General features: G+C 39.5%; 1 protein-coding gene across 1 annotated transcript in view; it reads right to left on the bottom strand.

The window, feature by feature from the left end:
* Positions 1-22,240, bottom strand: part of abca4a (ATP-binding cassette, sub-family A (ABC1), member 4a) — a 37,596-nt gene that overhangs the window by 2,351 nt on the left and 13,005 nt on the right. The window contains exons 11-38 of the mRNA XM_051940447.1: positions 19,084-19,200; positions 18,204-18,401; positions 15,841-16,046; positions 15,581-15,757; positions 15,069-15,291; positions 13,073-13,294; positions 12,646-12,850; positions 12,478-12,555; positions 12,044-12,241; positions 11,270-11,447; positions 11,025-11,156; positions 10,726-10,865; positions 9,787-9,924; positions 8,714-8,892; positions 7,821-7,923; positions 7,076-7,281; positions 6,720-6,774; positions 5,584-5,741; positions 5,214-5,338; positions 4,592-4,690; positions 4,322-4,511; positions 4,055-4,149; positions 3,732-3,764; positions 3,418-3,523; positions 3,214-3,288; positions 2,911-3,080; positions 1,514-1,691; positions 1,282-1,397 (exon numbers count right to left, since the gene is read on the bottom strand). Of these exons, the coding sequence (XP_051796407.1) occupies positions 1,282-1,397; positions 1,514-1,691; positions 2,911-3,080; positions 3,214-3,288; positions 3,418-3,523; positions 3,732-3,764; positions 4,055-4,149; positions 4,322-4,511; positions 4,592-4,690; positions 5,214-5,338; positions 5,584-5,741; positions 6,720-6,774; positions 7,076-7,281; positions 7,821-7,923; positions 8,714-8,892; positions 9,787-9,924; positions 10,726-10,865; positions 11,025-11,156; positions 11,270-11,447; positions 12,044-12,241; positions 12,478-12,555; positions 12,646-12,850; positions 13,073-13,294; positions 15,069-15,291; positions 15,581-15,757; positions 15,841-16,046; positions 18,204-18,401; positions 19,084-19,200 (4,100 nt within the window). The remainder of the gene's footprint in view (positions 1-1,281; positions 1,398-1,513; positions 1,692-2,910; positions 3,081-3,213; positions 3,289-3,417; positions 3,524-3,731; positions 3,765-4,054; positions 4,150-4,321; positions 4,512-4,591; positions 4,691-5,213; positions 5,339-5,583; positions 5,742-6,719; positions 6,775-7,075; positions 7,282-7,820; positions 7,924-8,713; positions 8,893-9,786; positions 9,925-10,725; positions 10,866-11,024; positions 11,157-11,269; positions 11,448-12,043; positions 12,242-12,477; positions 12,556-12,645; positions 12,851-13,072; positions 13,295-15,068; positions 15,292-15,580; positions 15,758-15,840; positions 16,047-18,203; positions 18,402-19,083; positions 19,201-22,240) is intronic.

The following is a 22,240-nucleotide window of genomic DNA, read 5'->3' as shown; positions in this document are numbered from 1 at the left end:
AAGCGGTGTGAGATAATAGATGTATGGATATTTGTTTAAAAGCCTCACTGCCTCAATTAAACACAATGGATGCTGGTGTGTAATGCTTGGAACCAACAACATGTCCTTTGGCAAACATTTTTTGTATTTTTTGGTTAGTTTTTTACAGATTGGATGGACTCTGCTTGCTAATTTTTAAATTCCAGCACAGTAATGATAAGGAAATGTTGGAAAATGGCATAGCATCGAAAAAAATGAAATACTGATGTCATGTACCAATACAGATATGATGCTGCAAATCATCAGATACCAGTTGCGATCTGTTATCCCTTCCAACATAGAACAACATACAGTACAGTTATGGTTACAGACTCGCTCGCTACCTCCCTACATTTATACTTTGAGTGTAATTCTTTTGCCAGAAAGAGACAAAACACCCAATAAACAAAATAAAGATACCATGATAGCATTTTTATGATAAATTCTTTTGGCCCTGATATTTGTTTTTTTGAAAACATGATGTAGCGACAGTCCAAATTCGTATACGAAGTAGGAAAGTGCATAACATCACAGTATGTTGCCATATCCTGTATCTACGACTTTGCATATGCACTGTTAAATTCTGTATTTGTATGCAACATATATCATTGAGCAGCACTCTGACTCTTACAGACAGCTGACTGGGTGGGTTATTAACCAGCTGAGCTGTGCAGTTAATTTAACCCACATGAGGGTAACAACAATCTGGTGGTGACAGAAGCTCACACATAGGCTGGATGATGAAAAATATCAGCCAAGGGAGGCACCTAAACATCTACCAATATGTCTTATGTTAGATGAAAGTCAAAACTCATCAGTACAGCCAGTCAACTGAACATTGTGTGAAAAGTGAGAAAAAAAAGAGTAATATATTCAATATTGTCCTGTTTCCTTTGAGGAAAATCAGCCAGCTGTGTAAACAATTCAAGTATTAGGCTTTACATTTCCCTTTTGATGTAGCTGTTCTTTGCTTTGCCAATATTTCACAAAAATACCAACCCATTACAACTATCAGAGGAACATGCTAGAGCTTATAGTGTGACATTTAATTATATTTGCTTCCTGCAGGGCACCAATTTGTGCAGAAAACTGGACTAAACATCAGCTATTGGCACCGTCAGTTTAGAAGTTATTGTTACCAGTTATTATAATCACCAACCAGAGCAGGTGTGGCAGTGCTATGTTCATTTCTTGTTTGTTATGAACACGTAAATAATGTGCAAATACAGTTAAAATCTCAAAACTGAAAAGATTAAAGCTTACCCATAAAGCATAAGAAGGGCAATAAGCGGTTGGAGGTTGGTCGGGGAGGTATAGCACTTCTTATCAAAAAAGATGAAAATTTCTACCACCATCGCTGCACTGATGGAGTAATTAACCTGGGGAAATCACAAGGAAAACCAGCGTTTACACAAGCTATTATCACATCCCCTTGATTGAACTGTCTTGCCAGGCCTCGGCACGCTCTCAGAAGGTAACTGGGCTGTAACTGTACCATGTCCCACAGGAAGTTGGCCATCCAGTACACCACAGGACTGACCCCACTGACAAACTGCAGGTGTTTGGCCTGAGTGACCCTCTCCTGGATGAGATAGAGGACAAAGCTGGCTGGGATGAAGGACATGGCAAAGATGACACAGATGGCCACCACTGCATCCACTGATGTGGTCAGACTGGGGAAAAGACAGAGAGATGGGTGAGTTTCCACGAGTTTATTGACAAATGTCTCATTTGGCCTTTTTTAAAACACATCGTTCATACCCGGGATCTTCTCCTCCTTACCACAATGCAAAAACTCCAAATCTTACCAAGTTTGTTTGTCTTATTTTTAATCAAAATGTCTGATCCCATTCAATTTAGGATAAATTCACCTATCAAGAGAAATTTCAGCAAGATGGAGGGACTTGTTTGGAGACAATGCATCTTAAATATCTTGTTAAGTCAAACAATCTTGAAATTATCTTGTTTTGAGTTGAATTTTACAAGGAAACTCAAAATTAGTTTAACCCTCATGTCGTCCTGTCGTCCTGCGGTTTTAAAGTTTGAAAATGTGGGGGGAAAAAACATATTCACAGTAAAATTCTGATGTCCACATTTTCAACATTTTTGGGAAATCTTTGAAATTTCTTTTGGTGGAAAAAAAAGAAATGTTGAAAATGTTTCTTAAGAACATTCACAAAAAATCAACCAAAATCCAGTGAATTGCGTTGGACTTTGGTTGATTTTTCTGTGAATGTTCTTAAAGAAAATATTAGAACTTTCACATATGTAATTTTTATATATGTAATCACTTTAAATATTTTTAGGATTTTTTTTTGGAAGATTTTTACTCATTTTTTGAAAATATTTACAAGAATTTTCTTGCCAAATTTAGGGGATTTTTTTTAAATAAAACTTTTAAGGGAAACTTTTAAGAAATTCTTAGAATTTTCTTCCTGAAGGTTTTGCAAACTTTCAGAAATTTGGGGAATTTTCTTCCTGATTTTTTTGGGATTTTTTTCAGACACGAAAACAATATTTTTTGATGCCCGTAAATGAAGACAGGAGGAGGTCATCTCAAATCAGGAGGTTACATGAAAGCAAAAATTCATTTTTGAATGAAAAACTGCTATTTTAAGACACCTAAGCTTGACAATCCTATTAAAATATAGCTTAAAAAAGTTTTCCCGGCTAATTTTAAGATGTCAATATTCTAAATATCATATCGTATTTCAAGAAATCTGACCAAGCCATTTTTCACTTGTTCTATTGGCAGATTTTTTCACTTATTTCAAGGTAAAACAACCTTGAGATAAGTTTTTTTTTTCTTGTTTTGAGAGGGGCATTTTTTCAGTGCAGGAAAAGTTTGTGAACTTGAGAAAACCAATGGGATAATACGTATTTATCACTCACACACTGATCTCAGAGAGCTGTTCTTTGGTGAGGTTGAGAGGATGGTTGATGGCAGTGATTCCATATTCGTCCAGGTTTGCTCCTCTGGGCAGGTTTGCACGGAGGATGGCGTTGTTGGCCACATTCATAAAAGATACCATGGCATGCCAGCCCTTATTGTTATACCACACCTAGGAAAACAGCGATGTTTGGATTGAGATATCATCTATACACTGTAGTATTTACTGGGTCTATGGCAAAATTCAGCATGCTGTATTACAATAATGCAACACAAGGACATGTGAAGAGCTTTCCTGAACTGACCTTGACATTGTTTTCAGTCTCCATGTACCTGAGGAACATCCCAATGTCCTTCAGAGCTTGTTTGGAGTATTTGCCCTTCAAAACAAAAAAGAGAGGGCACATTACAAAACAAATCACAAACGAGCAAGGTGAGGAGCATGCAGAGACATAGGTAACTGTGCACAGAGAAGAAAATCACATAATGTTTGGCTTCAAAGTCTCTACCCCAGTAACGTTGAACATTCGTCCCAGCTGAGCTGCAACATCCTGGACAGTCTTTGGCTCCAGATCTAAAACAGGCAGCTGTCCTCCCACTGATATGCCTCCATACCTGCACACCACAGAGAAAATCCATTTCACATCTAAGAAGCCCTTCCAGTCACTCCACCAAAACTGTACTACACTAATACAACCACTAGAGGGAGAACTGCACCACTGCACATAACACTTTATTCCATTAAATATACTTCAAATGCATGAGAGATTTGGACATAAGTGTGTTTTCCCAACAAATCAGATGAATGGAAATTTGAAATTACCTTTGTTCATTCACCCAGTACTTGCTTTTCAAGCTGGTAAGAAAAAATACACAGAAATGATCAAGTTTTTTTCTATCCCGAGAACTTTTTGATGACTAAAATTCATAGATTTGCATTTAAATGTACAGTACTGTTCCTTTTCATTCTGAAATAGCTTGCAAAAATATCTGAGCTTATGTTTAGATCAATACAGAAAAAAGAATCTATGTTAATAAAGGCTGTTATAATATCATATTATAACATAGAGTCATTGCTACATTTTATTAAAGTTTATATATGGTTTTAACACCAGTTCTTTTTGAAGTGGTGTAACAATTCCACACCTGGTTCTGATGAGGCTGGGGTAGGTCTTCACCAGGTAGTCAGAGATGTTCCTGCCTGTTAGGTCCATAAGAACATCTCCTGTTGATTGGATCCTCTGATGAACAAAACAACACACAGTGTACATTGTATATTAGACACACATCAGCGCTGGTTGACCAAATGTGGGTGAAGAAGTGGATGTTATTCCACAATTTAAGTAGTGTGCTTGAGCAGGAAGATTTTGCATTTTTGTACATACTGTGGTCATTTTCAGTTGCCCAACCTACCTGTGGAGGTGGCAGGCCTCCAGCTCCTGCAGGACACACAGGCAGCATGGTGAGTTTCTTGGGTGTGCTGCACTGACATTCTGGAGACGGTCGAAGGGAATTCCACTCTGGATCATCCAGCATGTCTATCAGGGCAGGGTTAACCAAGGGCATCTCCCACTCTGTGGTGATGTTGTTACATGGGAAATCTCTACAAGTGGGAAAAATTGACCCATGTTGTCAAAGAAGCGCAGTGGAAAGTCTGGGAAACAAACTGTGAGGGTTACTTACTCCAGTGGTTCATCTGCCATGCAGCGAGTCCCAAAGCCAGGCTTGTCCAGCAGAACTTCAGCAAAGTATCTCAACTGAGCATCCATAGGACGTTCATTACTGCAATGGACGGATGAATAAAATACAGAACCACAAAAATCTGAAGATTCTGTCAAATTACACATACAGCGCTCTCTGTAATTATTGGCACCCCTGGTTAAGATGTGTTCTTTAGCTTCTACTAAATTCATTTTTTTTCTAAATAATATAGGACCACAATGAAAAAAAGAGGAAAATTAAACCTTTAATTCAAGTGCATTTATTCAGTGGGGAAACAAATCACACATAAAGAAATAATTCTTTTACATCAAATCATGTGTGCCACCATTATTAGCACCACTGATGTTAATACTTTGTACAACCTCCTTTTGTCAGCAAAACAGCACCTAATCTTCTCCTATTATACATTTTTCAGCAATTTTCAATGTAAGAGTATACTTCTGCAATAAAAATTGAATTTATTTTAAGGTTTTCAGCACATCTTAACCAGGGGTGCCAATAATTATGGAGGGCGCTGTATTTAATTCAGAGACATTTTCATTATTCTAATTAATTAAATGGTACAAGACTACCTAATCCTCACCTGAAGAAGGTGTACTGTCTGCCATACATCCAGGGGGAGAGGGTCAGACTAGGATACTCTCCAAAAGGTGGAACGATGAGAGTGAATGTCAGAGCGAGGAAAACAAAACTGGCAGGCAGCACAATCTAACAGAGACAGAGAGATAACTGTGATTTCAAACCCAGACAGGAACTTTATCACTTATATGGAGGTATTAGTGCCAAAAAAGAGCAGGTGTTTGCTTTTTAATTTGCAAAGACCAAGGCATTGATATTTAAAATTAGGATTAGACAGCCAAAATACTGATTTTACCAATGTAGGTAAAGCAAAATGTGATAAAGCTTCTTAATGTTGCTGCAGTGTATTAGGATTATAAGGACACAAAGGTTACCTGGGCAATGAAGTCTTTGTAGGAGCGTGTGGCGTGATGTAGCCTCTTGATCAGCAGAGCAAAGAACTGTTTGATCACCAGACAGACGCCTTTGACCTGGTAGGACCCTCTTCCTGTGTTGCCGTCTGACTCCTGACATGAATTCTGGCCATTGGACTCTGGAATACAAGCTCAGGTCAAGTTGGCAAAGCTTCACCTGCCCTGGATGTGCCAAAGCAGCTAAATCAGAGAAGCCAGCCAGCTACACAAGCATGTTTAGTCATCTGTGTGCAGAGATCAAAAAGCATTTGCCAGCAGAGCTCTACATGTGTAGTGCTAGGTGTACCGGAGAAAGCTCTGCATATCAGTTCGTAACATGTCACTAGCCGGGATACTGAAGCTGAAGCTTTGCACTGCATTACAGTGTTGTCGGGGAAAACACTTCTGCCAAAATACTTTCAGATATAGATAAGAAATGTTTTAAAGAATAGTGTTAAATCTTGGGAAATTCTTGCCAAGAGTTAGATAAGAAGATGGACTGCATTTTCCTCTCTGTGTAGTGCAGTATGAGGTCAGTCAGCTGCTGGTTAGTGAAACACAATGACTGAAGCAGGGTCAAACAGCCAGTATGGTTCTCCAGACAGGTTAAAAAAATCCACCTGGCAGTCCATTAAAAGCTACTCGCTTTGTTAAAACTGTAGAGAGCTTTAAAATTGTTGACAGTCTGGTTTTACTACCTTTATCCATTCATCTTCTCTCATCCAAAATGCTAGCACATTTCTCAAACTGTAAAATCATTCCTTTACTTTCTCAATAAACATTCACAACAAACTGACATGTTTTTTCCCCACAACAACAACAACGGCAGCAGCAGCAGCAGCAGCCCTGAGCTGTGAGCTGAAAGCCACTGTCACCTTTAGCCGGTTCCATATCAACAGCCACTCTGTTGAATCCACAGATACTAGTTCGAGAGATCTGTTGCAATGATTTCTTATCTGAGAGAGTCGAAGGATGAATACAAGGATATGACACACGTGATCAGAGGTGGACTGAGAAAAGAGGACAACAAGAGGCACAGCTACACATTCAAACACAATAAATCAACAGGAAGTTAAAAGAAAATTCCACAAAGACGTGCTGTTTTTCTTTATTTTTACCTTGAGCACATTTCCTGTTGGTTGCATTCTCATCTGCAGTGACCTTTAAAAAGATCTACAAGAAAACAGATTAGTTTATTGTCAGCATCCAAGATTAACAGAAGCCTTTTACAAACAAAGCCTCATTAACCAGAACCTAGACACAGGGAAAGTAAGTCAGTGGCTGTGTGACAGATTGCCTCAATAAAACTCCTATTTTCTTTTGTGCTTGCTATTATAAATTGCTGTTAAGCGCAGATTAATTCTTTTAAGTCCTGGCACAGCAATGTTAATTTGTAAATGTATATTACTTTTTCAATTTTTCCTAATAATTGCATACGGCTGTAACCATTTATTTTCTTAATGTTTCCACGCACCTCCTCCAGGGATGTGTCAGACACACCAAAGCTGCTGAGGCCGATGTCCGCGAGGGTCTCCTCCAGCTCCCTGAAGAGACTAGCGTAGGCCCGGGGCTGGAAGTTACGATTGGGCAGCAGATAGGTGAGCTCCTGACCGACGGCCTCGATCAGACGAGCTTGTGGCACATGGTGATGGATCAAGGCTGTGATCCGGTCCATGTTCCCTAGAGATGAAAGGAAGGAGATGACTTTGTCTTACTTGAGCTTTCATCACAAGTGCTCTTAGCTTTGATTGTGTTTTAGTTCCATTTCCATGCAGCCTGTGAAGTTCAGTCAGCTGACATGTTATTTTCTTACTATTACTATTGGTGCTGCAATAAAAGTTCTTGTCATGTGATCTTACTTTATAGACTCTACTGCCTTATTTTTACTTCAAAAGGCAGAAGAGACTCAGTGTATAATAAATATTACATTAAAAAGTGGTATATATTCTGTCAAAACTCCATGTCCCATTTTAATAGGTCCGTGTACGGTAAAACATTAGTGCACAGAAAGAACAGGGTGTTTCTAGGTGTGTTGACAGTAGGTGATATAAATAGTGCAAAGGCAGCATTCATCAATCTGACAATGAGATTACGCTCCATTGTATTAATAATTTTGAAGATGAATAGAATAAAAACAGGTTCAGGGAGACTGACAACAAATGTGATTAATCACACAACTCTATGACCTGAATACAATAATGAACTAATGGTGACCTTACCGTCCATCTGTCTGTCTGGCGCCTGGCTCTCTTCCTGTTCCGCCTTAAACTTTGAACACTTCGAGCATGTGCAGGAACAGTCCTCTGTGCAGTCACAGCTGGTCTGCAGGAAGAAGTGACACCAGAAACCATGTTTTACCTTAAAATGGCTTAGAGTCATCCAGTTTTCCTCTCTGTGTGTTTTCGCTCTCTCATAATCTCACTTCTTATTTACATTCAAATAATAGAGGTGAAAGTAAATTACCTGTACAAGTTTGATGTTAAGTCTCTTTAATAAATGAGACATTGTGCCTATATATTGAAAGAACTTTAAATTGAGGTTGAGGCTGTTATTAATATTACCAGATTTAAGCATACTCCAGCTTAAATTGTGTTTCATATACACTACCATTCAAAAGTTTGGGGTCACTTAGAAATGTCCCCGTTTTCGATAGAAACACCTTTTTTGTCAATAAAGATAATATTAATTTAATTTGAAATACAGTCTAAACATTGTGAATGTGGTAAATGACTATTCTAGCTGGAAACAGCTGATTTTTAATGGAATATCTCCATAGAGGTACAGAGGAACATTTCCAGCAACCATCACTCCTGTGTTCTAATGCTACATTGTGTTAGCTAATGGTGTTGAAAGGCTCATTGATGATCAGAAAACCCTTTTGCAGTTCTGTTAGCACATGGATAAAAGTGTAAGTTTTCATGGAAAACATGACATTGCCTGGGTGACCACAAACTTTTGAACAATATTGTTCTTTTCTGTCCAGACACTAGGTCTAGAAGTAAAATAAATCCACCTTCAAATAAAATGCATCACTTTCAATGCCACTACTCTCTACCCTTTAAACACTAACACACAGAGACATGCACAAGTGTTCTTCTTCATTAGTTCCCACCTTCAAAGCGTCATGTTTCATTCGGCGTACGAGAGTGAGGTAGAAGCCAGCGCCGAAACAGTTCTTGAGGAAGATGGGGGAACCACAGCAGTGGAGGCGACCCTGAGAGATGATGGCCACCCGGTCACTCAGCAGGTCGGCCTCGTCCATGTGGTGAGTGGACATGATCACTGTACGCCCTGCAAACCAGGAAAGGCAGGGAGGATGACAGGTTAAAGAGAGAGCGACAAATGGAATGATGGCTCTGATTTAGGACAAAGTTTTTACTATGAGCTCAATCAAGATCTCACTATACTGTGCTGTAAAAGAACGCGGCAGGATATAGCTCTTCAATTTTATTATCGAGATTTCAGTGCAGCTGGTCTGCATGAGGGGTCATAAATTCTGTATTATTCCAAGACTGCATGACAGAGTAGTTCCAGTTAGACTGGAATCATTTGTCAGTTGCAATATAAACACAGGTTTTTGTTCAGTTTAGTACAGTTTGTAGGGTTTTCTGGAAGAAGCGTCACACTTGCTGTCAGTCATGACTGCATGATGCAGTGATTTGTGCAGGACTTCTGAAGAATTTGTGGCCTGGCTAGACAAACCTGTTAGATTTGTTCATCCATTCATTTAGAGTACTGTATTTAGAATATTGATGGATAATTAATTATAGTCTATGAACTGTTTTAACTGTCAACAGATACTTGAGCTAACTACAGACACGCAACACCATGTTAATTGTTGGTTAATGTGACAAAAATACAATAAAATCTATAGTAAAACAGAAATAAAGAGCACTTAATTTGGCGGTTACAACTAATACAAGGTATCACAAACACATAATTGATAGTGTATGATAATTAAGTAAGTGCATGATGAATAAATCATAATGTAGGACAACAGTACATCTACATCAAAATCCTCCTCTCCTGAATCCTCCTCTTCTGAGGAAAATTTCTCTTCTTATCCCTTTTTGGCACTTTTAAGTCTCTCACTTGATGTGAATGAAAAGCCCTGTGATTAAGTCGCCTGTCACAGATTAGACTTAAAATAAATGAGTAAATACAGTAGGAGTCGGTGTTACGTACCTGCACGATATTTGAGCAGCAGGTCCCAGATAGAGCGTCTGGAGTAGGGGTCCACTCCTGAAGTGGGCTCATCCAGAATCACTACTTTGGCTCCACCAACAAAAGCCAGAGCGACGGACAGCTTCCTCTGCATGCCCCCTGGATTACAACACAACAGCAACATTAAAAAAATAAATAATAATAATAATAATAATAATAATAAAATGTACATTTACACTGCACAAAAATATGTATTTTACAGATTTAGTTTTTTATTTTTATTTATATTTGTATAGATACACAAAAATATTTTAAAATTTACACACCGAATTTACATGTCTAATTCGAAATAATATTAAAAGCATGTAAATGTAAAAGAGGAAATTCTAGTGGACAAAGAGACACTCACAAATTTACCATAATAAAGATAAAGATTTTCTTTTAAATTAATATGGGAAAAAGTGGTTGATTTCAAGTTTGTTACTGTAAATGTATTTGTGAATATATTAAATACAATCAGTGACAATTAACAGTAAAAGAAGCATTGGCTTTCCAATTTTACTTGCATGCATTACAGACATTGTCAAAGCAAAACTGCTGACAGAATGTATTTTCTTCAGTGTATGTATCATTTATCGCTGTATTGTCTATCTTTATGTATCATTCTATATAATTAATATAAATTCATTGTTATCACTTAGGTACATATAATTTATTAAAATTAAAAAGCAAACAAATATATACATAATCTCATAATAAATTATGGCTAGAAATATATTTTAGGTATCTATAGTTAGAGTACTTTAATAAGATGGTTATTTTCATCTTTTTAGCATTTCTGGCACTGTAATGTAATGTAGCTGATACTGTCTTTAAAATTTGTGTTGCTTTTACAGTGCAATTTTCCGAATAGTGAACAGAAATACATTTGTGCATTTGTCCAGCTCCTTCCAAACAGACCTGAGAGGTTCTGGGTGAGTTCAGCTCTCTTGTGAGGAAGACCCAGGTCCTGTAGCATGTTCTCCACCTCTTCCTCAGCCTCTGCGATGGGACGGCCTTTCAGCAGCGAGTAGAAGAGGATATGCTCTGCTACGGTCATACTGAGAAGAAACGAGACGCAGAAGGAGAAACGACATGTTCAATTATAGCTATAAAATAATTAATATCACATTTTGATGAAAACTAGGTTGTGGTTTCCAAAAATGACATATTTATGTATTTTTGGAGCATTTTGATTATATGTGTGGGTGGTTACATACTACTGGAAAAGGATGTTGTGCTGAGGGCACATTCCCAGAGACTGACGGATGGTGTCCATGTCTGTGCGGATGTCTTGGCCATAAATGGTAGCTGTCCCCGAGGTGGGAGGGAACATACCAGTCAAAATAGACCTGAGAGACCCAGAGACAGGAAGACAGATGGACAGAGAGAGGAGGACACATATTTAGAATATTTAATCTATAGGTATGTGTATGCTTGCATAAGCAGCATCTTTGTGGCGTACATGGTGGTGGTCTTCCCAGCTCCATTTTGGCCCAGAAAGGCAGTAATCTGGCTCTCGTAGAAGTTAATGCTGAGGCCGTCTACAGCCGGTTTGATGCAGCTGCCGAACACTTTGACCAGGTCCTGGATGCAAACACCCTTCATCAGATCAGCTGGCTCGGCCTCGAAGAACGGCTGCTCTGTATACCACAAAGACAAACACATTTATGCTACTAATTTGTAACGAGTATGAGCGAATGATGCTTCTGATCTGTTTGACTACATTCAAAAAGCAGCAACTTCAACCGTTATTCAAAAGTTCAACCAAATTACAAAAACTTTCATCTCTGACAAAATAGATGTGAGAGCAGGTGGTGGGAATGCACGATTTGGAGAAAAGGTTTCTATCACTTATTAACTAAGCATGAAACTGACAGTGTGTGTTCACATCTGCCAGCAAGTGCAAACACTCACAAGGGCATTAAATTCTCACACTGTAAAGTTTGATTGGCAGAGAGCGACAATAAGAAAAAACCTGCATGAATTGGATGTGAAAATAAGCTGTAATTTGTTCCTTGGTAGCAGAACATTGCAGAGATGTTCACAGACTGTCAACTGTAGACCTGTATAGTAGTTATTATACATTGTAGTACAGTTATTCCAATAAGCTACCATGTAAAAGTGCATCTTTTGGAAACAAACTGTGTGTTGCTTTGTAAGACAATCAGCTCTGTACAGGAATCCCAATGAAAGTGTTTTGTTGCAAACAGCAAAAATCACTATGCATCCATCGTACCGTCTTTCTCCTGGTTCTTCTCGGCCTCGTCCGGCTTCCCCAGCCTCTCACGCTCATCATGGTGTTCACATGACGGGTTGTTCTCCACAGTCTGGGGTTTGTCCTGACCGTTGTTTTCCTCCTCCTCTTTTTTCTGCAGCTCTCCTTGCTCCTTGTTTGCCAGGTTATCAAAGCCTTTGTTATCCAACTCTGTTTTGCCTTTGGGAAAAAGGGCTTTGATTAGTACGATGCTGGAAGACAAGAGTCCAGTCAAATGTTATTTACCAACAGTTTTATCATAAATCATTTCAAATAAACAGCAAAAAGGGATACAGTGTCCTGGTAGCTGACTTGCACATCATTTACCTTCTCTTTTATTTATCATCTACCGTCAAACAAAAGCAAAAATGCGGCCCCAAAAAGCAAATAAAGAAAATGTAAATGTAAAAGTGTACCTGAAACTGGAGCCACACTGTTGAGCCAATAGCATGGCAGAAAGGGGAAGTAAAATGGACGGCCGATTCCATACTGTCCTGTAATTTTTTAAAAAATGAAATATTTACTGAAGCATGGGCACATTTTCTGTTGTAATCACACTTTTCATTTCCTTCTAGAACACTTACCAGGGAAGACATTGTCCAGGTACCAGGCCAGAACCCCGTAGAGCACAGTGTCCAGGCCCATCATGCAGATGGAGGTGAGGAAGGAGAACTCGTCCCCCTCCAGAGGGCTGGTCTGGATGTTGTTCCACTGCAGTCCAAGACCCTGCTCCTCGTACCGGGACAGGTACTCTGTTCCAAAGCCAAATGCCACTTGGGACAACAGACTCTGAGTGAGAAAGCAATTTCCATCATTATTCCCGACTTTACTCCACTTCAAATGCAGGTTTCTAATAGTTCGATAACTAACAGGATGTACGAGGTTGGTAAGATCTCAGAATCAGTTTCATATCTAGCTGATCGCATACAAAGAAGGGGTCAAGTATGAATGACTGTAAAAAGTTAAATCCTGTATGTTTGGATTGACATTCTGTCAGTTGGAGACACCCACCACCAGGAGCTTCATGTCTTTGGTGATGCGGTCTTGCCAGGCGAAGCAGAAGATGTGAGGAAGGTAAAGGGTGAAGTAAATGATACCACAGCAGGCTGCTGCCAGGTTTGCCTGGTTGAAGAAGACGCTGAGGAGGAAGCATTGCATGATGGTAGCCGTGGTGAAGGTGAGCAGAAAGAGGAAGAGGATGATGGGGTTGCTGTAGTTCAATACTCTCCCTCCCTGGAGACGGGAAAGAAACACACAGAGGGATGTTGTACTGTATATGTATAGGCCAAAAGTTTGGAAGCAACTTCAAGTTTCTGTCCACAATGTCTTTCTGAAAAAAGCTAAACATAATAAAAACCAGTTTGAATTCTTTGGGACTTTGGGATGTATTTACTGCATGATCAGACTTTGCTTTCACTGATTTCCTTTGCCTATACATTAATATTACCAGGCAATTACTGAATAAATGAAAGCAAAAGGCCCTGCGACAGACTGGTGACCTGTCCAGGGCGTTCCCTGCCTTCGCCCGAGACAGCTGGGATAGGGTCCAGCACCCCCCGCGACCCTAGTGAGGATAAAGCGGTGTATAGAGAATGGATGGATGGATGGATGTTAACAAAAGAAAAGAAGGGCTTAGTTTTAGGGTTCGGGAGATTTACAAGAGTCACAACTTCAGTGCAAAAGTAAAACACAAATCACAGTTTGCATTATTCATTTTAGCTCTTTGGCTCTTGAGAGTTTGCATACAAAAATCTAAATAAACTGTGTCCATATCGCTGATAAACAACCACAGAAATGGCTAGAAAGAAACAGCTGAGTCAGGAAATAAGAGTACAGATACAAATACCTGCTAAATACAGTAAAAAAAATCTATTCCGTTGAGTGACTCTTTATACAATAATCATGTTTATTTTGTTGCAAAGGACACCAATAAAACTATGATCTTGCTACCAAATTTTTGGCTTGTTGTGTAAATATCCTAAATATTTGCCTAGGCTGAGTGAAAGAAACAAAGATTTGCTCTAAACTGATCTGATTATATTTTAAGTAGTTAAAAAGACTTGGCAATGTATGATATCATAAAACAGGTTTTATTTTTACTCTCCCTCTTTCTGTATGTTAAATTAAAACTAATTAAATCAAGCTAAATCAAGCTAACTCCTGTAATATATGTAGTATATATGTTCACTTTTTTCCCCTTTGGGAAACCCACCACCAGGAGCATTTATTGTTTTAAAACCAAGCAGTAAAAACCTGCAGTATTTTTTTCATCATCATTTGAATTTAACAATTCTAACACTTTGTTGGTGATATTATTTGATGTAGTGTGCATGCTTTGCTAGACTTGCAGGTAATGAAAAAGGCTCAGGAAATACCACCTCAGTGATATGAAGTACAAATTATTTTCACAAATGACTTGGTTGTTAAATTTAGTTTTACACAAACCTTCCACTAGATGCCACCATATCCCATCAGTACCATAATGTGTGGGCTCAGCAACATGAGAGAACTTGTAACTTCGGTACAACTGTTAATCATTGACCTACCCATTCCTGCAAAGCCGTTGACATAATTCCCATGATGTCATTGTATTCACAGCTCTTCGTCAATGATTAATAGGGTTAGAATGTACTCAGTAAGTTGCTATTATCAATGAATTCTTTCAAGGAAAAGGGTGGCGTAATGATTCACAGTATATGGGGTGATATCTTGATATTTATATCCAAATTAGGCAACACAATTTAAAACGTACAAAGTCAACCATAAGCAGTCAGTCACAGATAGATTAGCTGTCTGTTGTATGTTGCATTGTGGTGCAAAATTTAAAGGCAAAAATGACAACTAGATGCCAATAAAATGACTGATGGTGATAATCTGAAAAATAATGAAATGCTGTGAAAGAAAGTTAATACATAAAGATGCTCCTACATATACACAACATGGCTAGACATAGTGAGAAAGGATGAGACAAAGATAAAAATAATATTTTGTTGTTTGTTTTCCTCACCATGATGATGCTGGTAAGGAGAGCTGTGCTTGTGCCCATTATGATGAAGCTGTCAATGAACCAAGTGGACCAAATGACACTGTTGGTGACCCCCATGGCCTTCAGGGTCTCCTTGAGGCGGAGTTCCTTCTCCAGAACGATACTCTTTACTATCATGGACACAGAGTAGACCCAGGCCAGGACCATGAAGATGGGGAAACAGCGGTTCAATGTTAGCATGAACCTGAAAAGAGGAGAAAGACAAGGAATAAGATGTCGGAGGAGAATTAACTCACAATTGTGTGATACTCAACAGTTTTCGAGTTAATTGTCAAAATAAGTAGTAATATTAAATTAATCAATCATCAACAGTCCAATCCTTGTGATCCCCAGCAAAGAGTAACCGGGCTTCCCTCTGGATTTCATTGATGAAGCACTCCTTCTGTGCCCTGTCTGCCTTCAAAATCAATAGCTAAAAGAACATTAAAATGAATTCTGCCATGGTTGTTGAATGTGATCATGTTTCCACTCACAGATCGTCCACAAAACAAGGGTAGGGGATCTGCTGTAGGTAAACACCCAGTGGCCACTCCTTTCCTGTCTGAGTCTTGATGATTCCATGCTCAATTATATCTTGAAGGTAAGCAAAGCCACCCCAAATATAGCGGAGGTCTTCCATAGGATCAGCTCTGGGGCCTGGGTCCCAATACCTGTAATATGCAAATAGTTAGACTTAATTTTGTTCATAATTATACTACTATTATACATAATTTCCACATGAGTTGATTCTAACCTGTCTTTGACCTTGTTGGTGCGTTCCACTACATCAATATCCATGCGGATCTTGAACTGAACATGAGGTGGGACATTGGTAGTCCAAGAGTGCATGTTCACAAAGACGAGGCCTGCCCAGAACTTGCTGTCCTCCAACAAGTCCAAGGCCCGATAAGTAACAGCATCCTCATCAGGCAGAGGCACAAATTTATCCAAGATCACACACTGTAAGAGGATGAACAAGAGAGAGATGGTCATGTAATAGGACAGGTGCACTGAAAGCAATCAAAAGCCCCTTTCAAAAAGTTTTACACAAGTTTCAAACCTTGACGCCATGTGTCCAAACTTATAAAAATGCTTAGTATACATATACATTTATAACAAGACTAACAGCGTACAGTCACAATATAAACACAGTAGTGGTTTGAGCTACTGTAAATGCTAACATCTGCCTGCTAACATAATAAAACTGTTATTTAATGTTTCTAAAATTCACCATCTTAGTTTCGCATGTTAGCATGCTACCATTTACTAAGTAGAACTAAAAATAATTTAGAATTGAAACTGTTGGAAAAGCTATATTTTGTACTGCATGCATTTCTCACAAACTTAGAGGTTAGATATATCTATTTTTTGACCTGATGATGACGCCATGTTTATCCTGTAGTGGACATAAATAACTGTACCAAATTTCATGGTAACAGAACATAACAAAACATTCCACTAAAAGCCAACAAAGGTCAGCTCCAACGTGGTACTAGACAAATAGTCATGAAAAGCTCACAAAATAAAACATAAACATCAATGTCAGTGCAAACTTCTATATCCATCCATCCATCCAGCCATCTATCCATCCATCCGTCTAACCAGCCAGCCAGCCAGCAGATGTTGCAAATTTTCCCTGGATAAGTAAAAATTTTAATGGCAGAAGCAAAAGCCATGCAGTTAATAAAGTTTTTCTGGATTCATCCTTTAAGGACAATGAATACCAAGATTTAATGTAAAATTGTCTCATAGTTGTTGAGATATTTCAGATTGGGCAAAAGGATTGCCATTCCTTGAGTTACACCACTTGCATGTCTCAAAAGGTGAGAATTCCAGAGGTCCTAGTGCTGGCCTCAGTCACAGCGATCCTCACGCATTTGCGGTGGCATTTCAGAAGCGTCTCTTCTCTAAGAAGCGTGTCTGATATAGCCATTCACTGTAAGCTAATGCAAATAGGGAGTGCCATGATCCAAAAGGAATCACTCCAAAACAGCTATTTACCCATGAATGTGTACAGATACCCTCCCAGACCCAAAACACACACATAAACTCAATTTGCCATGCAAACACAGATTTGCATCCAAAATGTATGCGTAGCCTATATGCATTTACAGGCACAATGCACACTAAACATGCCAAACAGTTGATTCAGCCAACCATCCTGTTATTTACTCAAGCGTTCACCTATTAGCGCTGCAGCCCCACTGAGCGGAGTGATGTGCATGCATGCCACCAACGTGAGCCAGCCAGCCTTCAAGCCCACGGTCATTGTTGTCTCCTTATAAAGGATGGTGGATGGAGTGACAGCTGTAGCTAATCGGACTCAATTGTTCCCACTCTCCCTGTCACCCTCAAGTGCTGTAAGCTTCAACTTGGACAAAAACAAAGAGTACCAACCATCTCCCCGGCCATGCTCCCAGGTACCCCCCATGTCACCCCCCAGTGCGATAGGCCTCTCATCCCGATTAGCCTCTGCAAGGAAAGGGGCAATTTCAACTTTGTTTCAAATGCATTGGCCCACTCAAATGCGGAGGGCCCTCACAAACGATGGTATGTGATGTTTTTTTGTTTTTTCTTTTAACCCTCCACTCAATCAGCGGTAAACAAAAGCAGCTCGACAGCTAGTGTGTTGCCCTGGCTCATGCCCACCTGGGAGGATTTCCATGTCTCTAGACTGAGGGACAAATTACAGAGCCCAAAGACAGTTTATCTAAAGGCTCACACCTCACATCAAGAATGGTATTGAGCACATAGCAGTTAGGTAATCAGGGTATTGAAATCAAAAAGCGACAGGACCTGTGCTTAATTGGATTATTTCGTGAATAGGCTTTTCCTAGAACTTGACATTTCAGGTGCAATGAAACGGCAGAACAGTCCACGTTCTTTTGTCAAACTCTGAAGGGAGAAAAGGTAAGAAAAAAGTACAGAAAAATGATCCTGACACTTTATATTCATCTGGAAACGTGGAGCCTTCCTTTGACTAGTCAGTGTAATTCCACACGCTGATATACATTTCTCAGAATCTGCTCAGTGGTATTTGAGAAACAGATCATTTTGCCCACTGTCGGAGGAAGGAAATGTCAAAAGGGCACAAGTCCTTTGGTAATGGCCACTCACATCCCCATACTGGTTGAGCATCCGAATGACCCGGTCAGTGAGGTTGAAGATGTCTCGCCAGTCGAAGTCAGGCACGTCATCTGGACGGTCCTCTGGCGGGCCATTGTAAAGGAAGTTGAGGATGTGTTTGGAGGAGAACGGCGCCTTCTCGAGACTCCTGTCAATGAAGTCCATCACAGATGGATTGCAGATGGTGTCCTGAAACGAAAGGATAATGACGCTCATTTTCCTAGTTCTTTTCCATTAACAGCAAGAACCTTTTTTCAAAGAAAGCATAGCTGAGGCAATGATAGGAACACAATAAACAAGTCATCATGGAAAGTAAGATTAGAAAAAAACAGGCCTCAGCACAGTAATGGAGAATTCAACAGCAAAAATCACTCGCAATGTTATTTGAGACAAGTAGATGGTTAATGTAACATGATGAAGAAGGTCAGGAGAAAAACACGTTATGCTGTTGTATTGAGGTAGACAAAAAAAATGTGAAAGACGGACAGTGAGAGGGATAAATGGAAAAGGGAACAAGATGGCATATTTAGGTAAGATAAGCTTCTATATTCAAACAGGAAATTCCTGAGACTTCAGCAAAATTAGCGAGGAAAAGTTCAGGATAAAATAACAACAACATCATCAATCACCTCATTCAAGGGCACAATTGTTGGGCACTGGGTGTGAGCTGAATGACAACAACAAGGTAGATCACTATCATACGGATCTGATGTCTCACAGACAGTAGGGCTGATATGTGTCTGTTTTACTGTCAACCATAGCTGAAATAAAGTTTGAGTAAGGTAATATTAAAGACATTGTGTATGGAATCTAGTATCTTGTTCATTCATCTCTAACTTATTCGGTCAGTCACGCTATATTGTTGTCCTACCCGGATCATCTTGACTTGGACTCCATCTTGGAAAAAAGCCCAGATCTGAGGAGCCACCTCTTCCCAGGCCTTCCCCATCACTCTCAGCCTCTCCAGCTCCTCGAATGTAGTGTTAGCCTACAGGAGAGATGGAAATGTGTGGCATGTGTCTGAGTGACTGGTGTTTCAAGATTGGAAATACAGGAAAATCTAATCAAAAACACACACATTGTTATTCATGCTGATTCCCACATCTTAGTGAAAAACAATCAAAAGTGAGGGAACATAAAGATTCAAACATTTGCACACATACAGTATACAATGTTGGGGAAAACACCAAAGGCACACATGTGTACACAACATTCAGACACTCAAATACACACAGTGTCACAGATCTCCTAATCTCCCGCTACATACCATTCCCACATTAAACTCTCTGTGCAAACAGGCTTTGCAAAGACAACACACACATTCTCACACAAAGAGTTCCCGCAGGCCCGCACAGATAACCGACAACTGTGCAACAAATGCACTCAATGCCAAATCGTCAAATATTTACCACACGCTTATCGTTAAAACCCTGGCTGTGTGTGGGTACAGTGCTTTGTGTGGCCCATACCCAAGGCTGGCTACTTCAGCATTCAGTCATGTGCAGTGGGGGATGAAAGCACTCAAGAGTACACCCAATTAAACGCCTTCCTCTTGTGTGTGTCTGATTTTGGGTGACAATGGGGACAATGGAGCTGGGGTGACAATGGAGGCCGTTGGTGACAACTGGCTGAATGCATTCAGCCTGCCCAGTGAATCCCAGTCAGGTTCCCACAAGTGAGCGCTTCCTCATTCCATGAGACAATTTAAAACAGCAGCCAAAAGAGGACGGGAATTCTTTAAGGTGTTTCATCCAAAGAAGCAATTGAAGGACGTTGTAGCTAGCTAAGCTGTAGCGTGTTTAAGGCGTAATTTTGCATATGCATACAAACACCGGAATAATGTAAAACTGCAACAAAGTGAGCACTGTGTTCCAAAAGCATTATCCACTAAACTAAATGGAACATTTGAGACGCTCTGGTGCATAATCTAGACGCATCTTATCCTGTGTCTGAGACGGTGGTGAACATATTGGGTGGTTAGTGATTGTGAGATGACTGAATAAATATGCCAGTACTGCAGTCGAGCGTGTTCGTTTTTTGAGATTGAAGAGAAACAACTTCTCTCAGTTAAAGCTGTTTATTCCGCAACAAGTACCTTGATCAAGGACCATTACTGATTGGAGGACTGGTGTTAACGAAAGTTTGTTTCACGGCAAATTTATGAGGTAAAACTCTCTGTTGTGCCATTAATGTAAGCACACTTGCACTTGTACAGCTATAGTTGTAGTGGTGTTGGGACAGTAAAAAACAATTTCAAGATTCAGTGCCTAAATCATTTTTTTAGTATACAGTACATTGCGCTCTGTGCAAAATGCCAAAGCAATGAACACATATTAATATTCAGCTGTAAAAACAAGATACAGATTCTGGCGTAAGTTCTGATGCTGTTTAATGTAACAAACATAGCTTTGAAGAAACCTTAAGTTACATTCTTAGCTAATTATTTTGTCAGAATCCTATTTTCTCCCCAAAGGGTAAGGCTATGACAATGCAGGAGACCCTTAAGAAGAGTCATGAAGTTCATGTTAGCACCTCAAAGGCATAGTGGAGGAAAAACCCAGTAACAGGTCTTTCAACCAGGAGACTGTAGTGTGGGAACATTATTCTTATTTTTCCATGTTGATTGAATTTAGGAACATTTTGTGTTTTGGGTTAAAACTGATCCATTTCACAATGTCAGCTACATGTTAAAAGTTTGGATAAGTTAAGGTACCAAAACAACATGGTTAGGATTAGGAAAATATCTTGACCAGGGTTAAAATGCAATCTTTTCATAACTTGTTTGAAACTTCCCCATCATTTCTGAGTCATCAAGGTGATGAGTCCAACCCCCATGTAATATTTGATTGATTGGCTGGAAAGTTGTGACATTTGTTTGAAACATTTTCATCTATGTTACAAACAATCATAATGCAGGAGAAAATAAGCTTCCCTCAAAATATAAGTGAGGATAGGTTAGTTTAGTTTAGTTGAATAGGGACATAATGATTCGGAGACAGAACTGTCCCTGCAGTGTGGGCTGACCAGCAAAGCGACAGCACAGTGATGATAGCATACAAATCTACATAGTTTGCTGCTCAGTGCACAGTTTCAGTCCCATGAAGCACGACAGCATAAATTTAAATGCACGGTTCTTCACTTTGAGTTTCTTATTAAATGCACTGATGCTTGAGTTGAAATGATGACAACAAAGAGCTTAGTTTGTGTTTGAGAGCTACAAGGACTTCATAGATGCAAACATTTTAAAGGAAGCAACAGTTACATTGAAATCATAAGCCTCACTTTTTCACAGAAAAGGAATTCTAAATAGTTAACTTTTTTTTACCAGGAGATTAGTTTCAAAGGGTTAAATTAATGTCAAGAGAGTAACTTCAAATTGGTTGAGTAAATTTGTAACGTTAATTGTATTTCATTGCTGGAAAGCACTTTGTGTCAACGTGTGCTGTTTTAAATGTGCTATATAAATAACAGTGGCCTTGGTTGACTTGACTTTACAGGGCTGTGCTCTCAGTCTTGTAAACCAATGGATTAACCCCTTGGTTGGTACTTTCTAGGTGCAATTAAGGTCCTAATCTGAGGGAAGAGGAGAACAAAGAGGTCATTAAAGGCAGGGAAGGAGGAAACACGAAACAAGTGATTGTGTGTGTGTGATCCCACGTCTTTAAGGAAAGACTTCAGTGCTTACATAACGCTGAAAAAGCCATGGCGCCAGTTGACTGTGTGGCAGTCAACACAGCCGATCAACCTCTGTTCTTCCATTGCGACCAAGCCATCCATGACTGCTGCCCCCTCAAGGGCTTTGACCAACTCGTATCTACATCTAGATACAAAGGCTTGGACATGACATGAGGAAAGCTGATCCCCTTTTGAGGGAAAAAGCATTGTTCACTGCATTGGACTTGCCTGCTCCAAAGAAAAACCAAGACATGGATGTCACTAAGTGACAAAAAGAATCGAACACTAGCAATCTGTGACAACATATTCAAATCATTTTATTTTTGGATATTTTTTAGTACTTTCTATTTGTG

Source organism: Acanthochromis polyacanthus, chromosome 20 (genome assembly GCF_021347895.1).
Source record: "Acanthochromis polyacanthus isolate Apoly-LR-REF ecotype Palm Island chromosome 20, KAUST_Apoly_ChrSc, whole genome shotgun sequence".
Taxonomy (NCBI): domain Eukaryota; kingdom Metazoa; phylum Chordata; class Actinopteri; family Pomacentridae; genus Acanthochromis; species Acanthochromis polyacanthus.
This window is presented reverse-complemented; position numbering and strand designations above follow the sequence as displayed.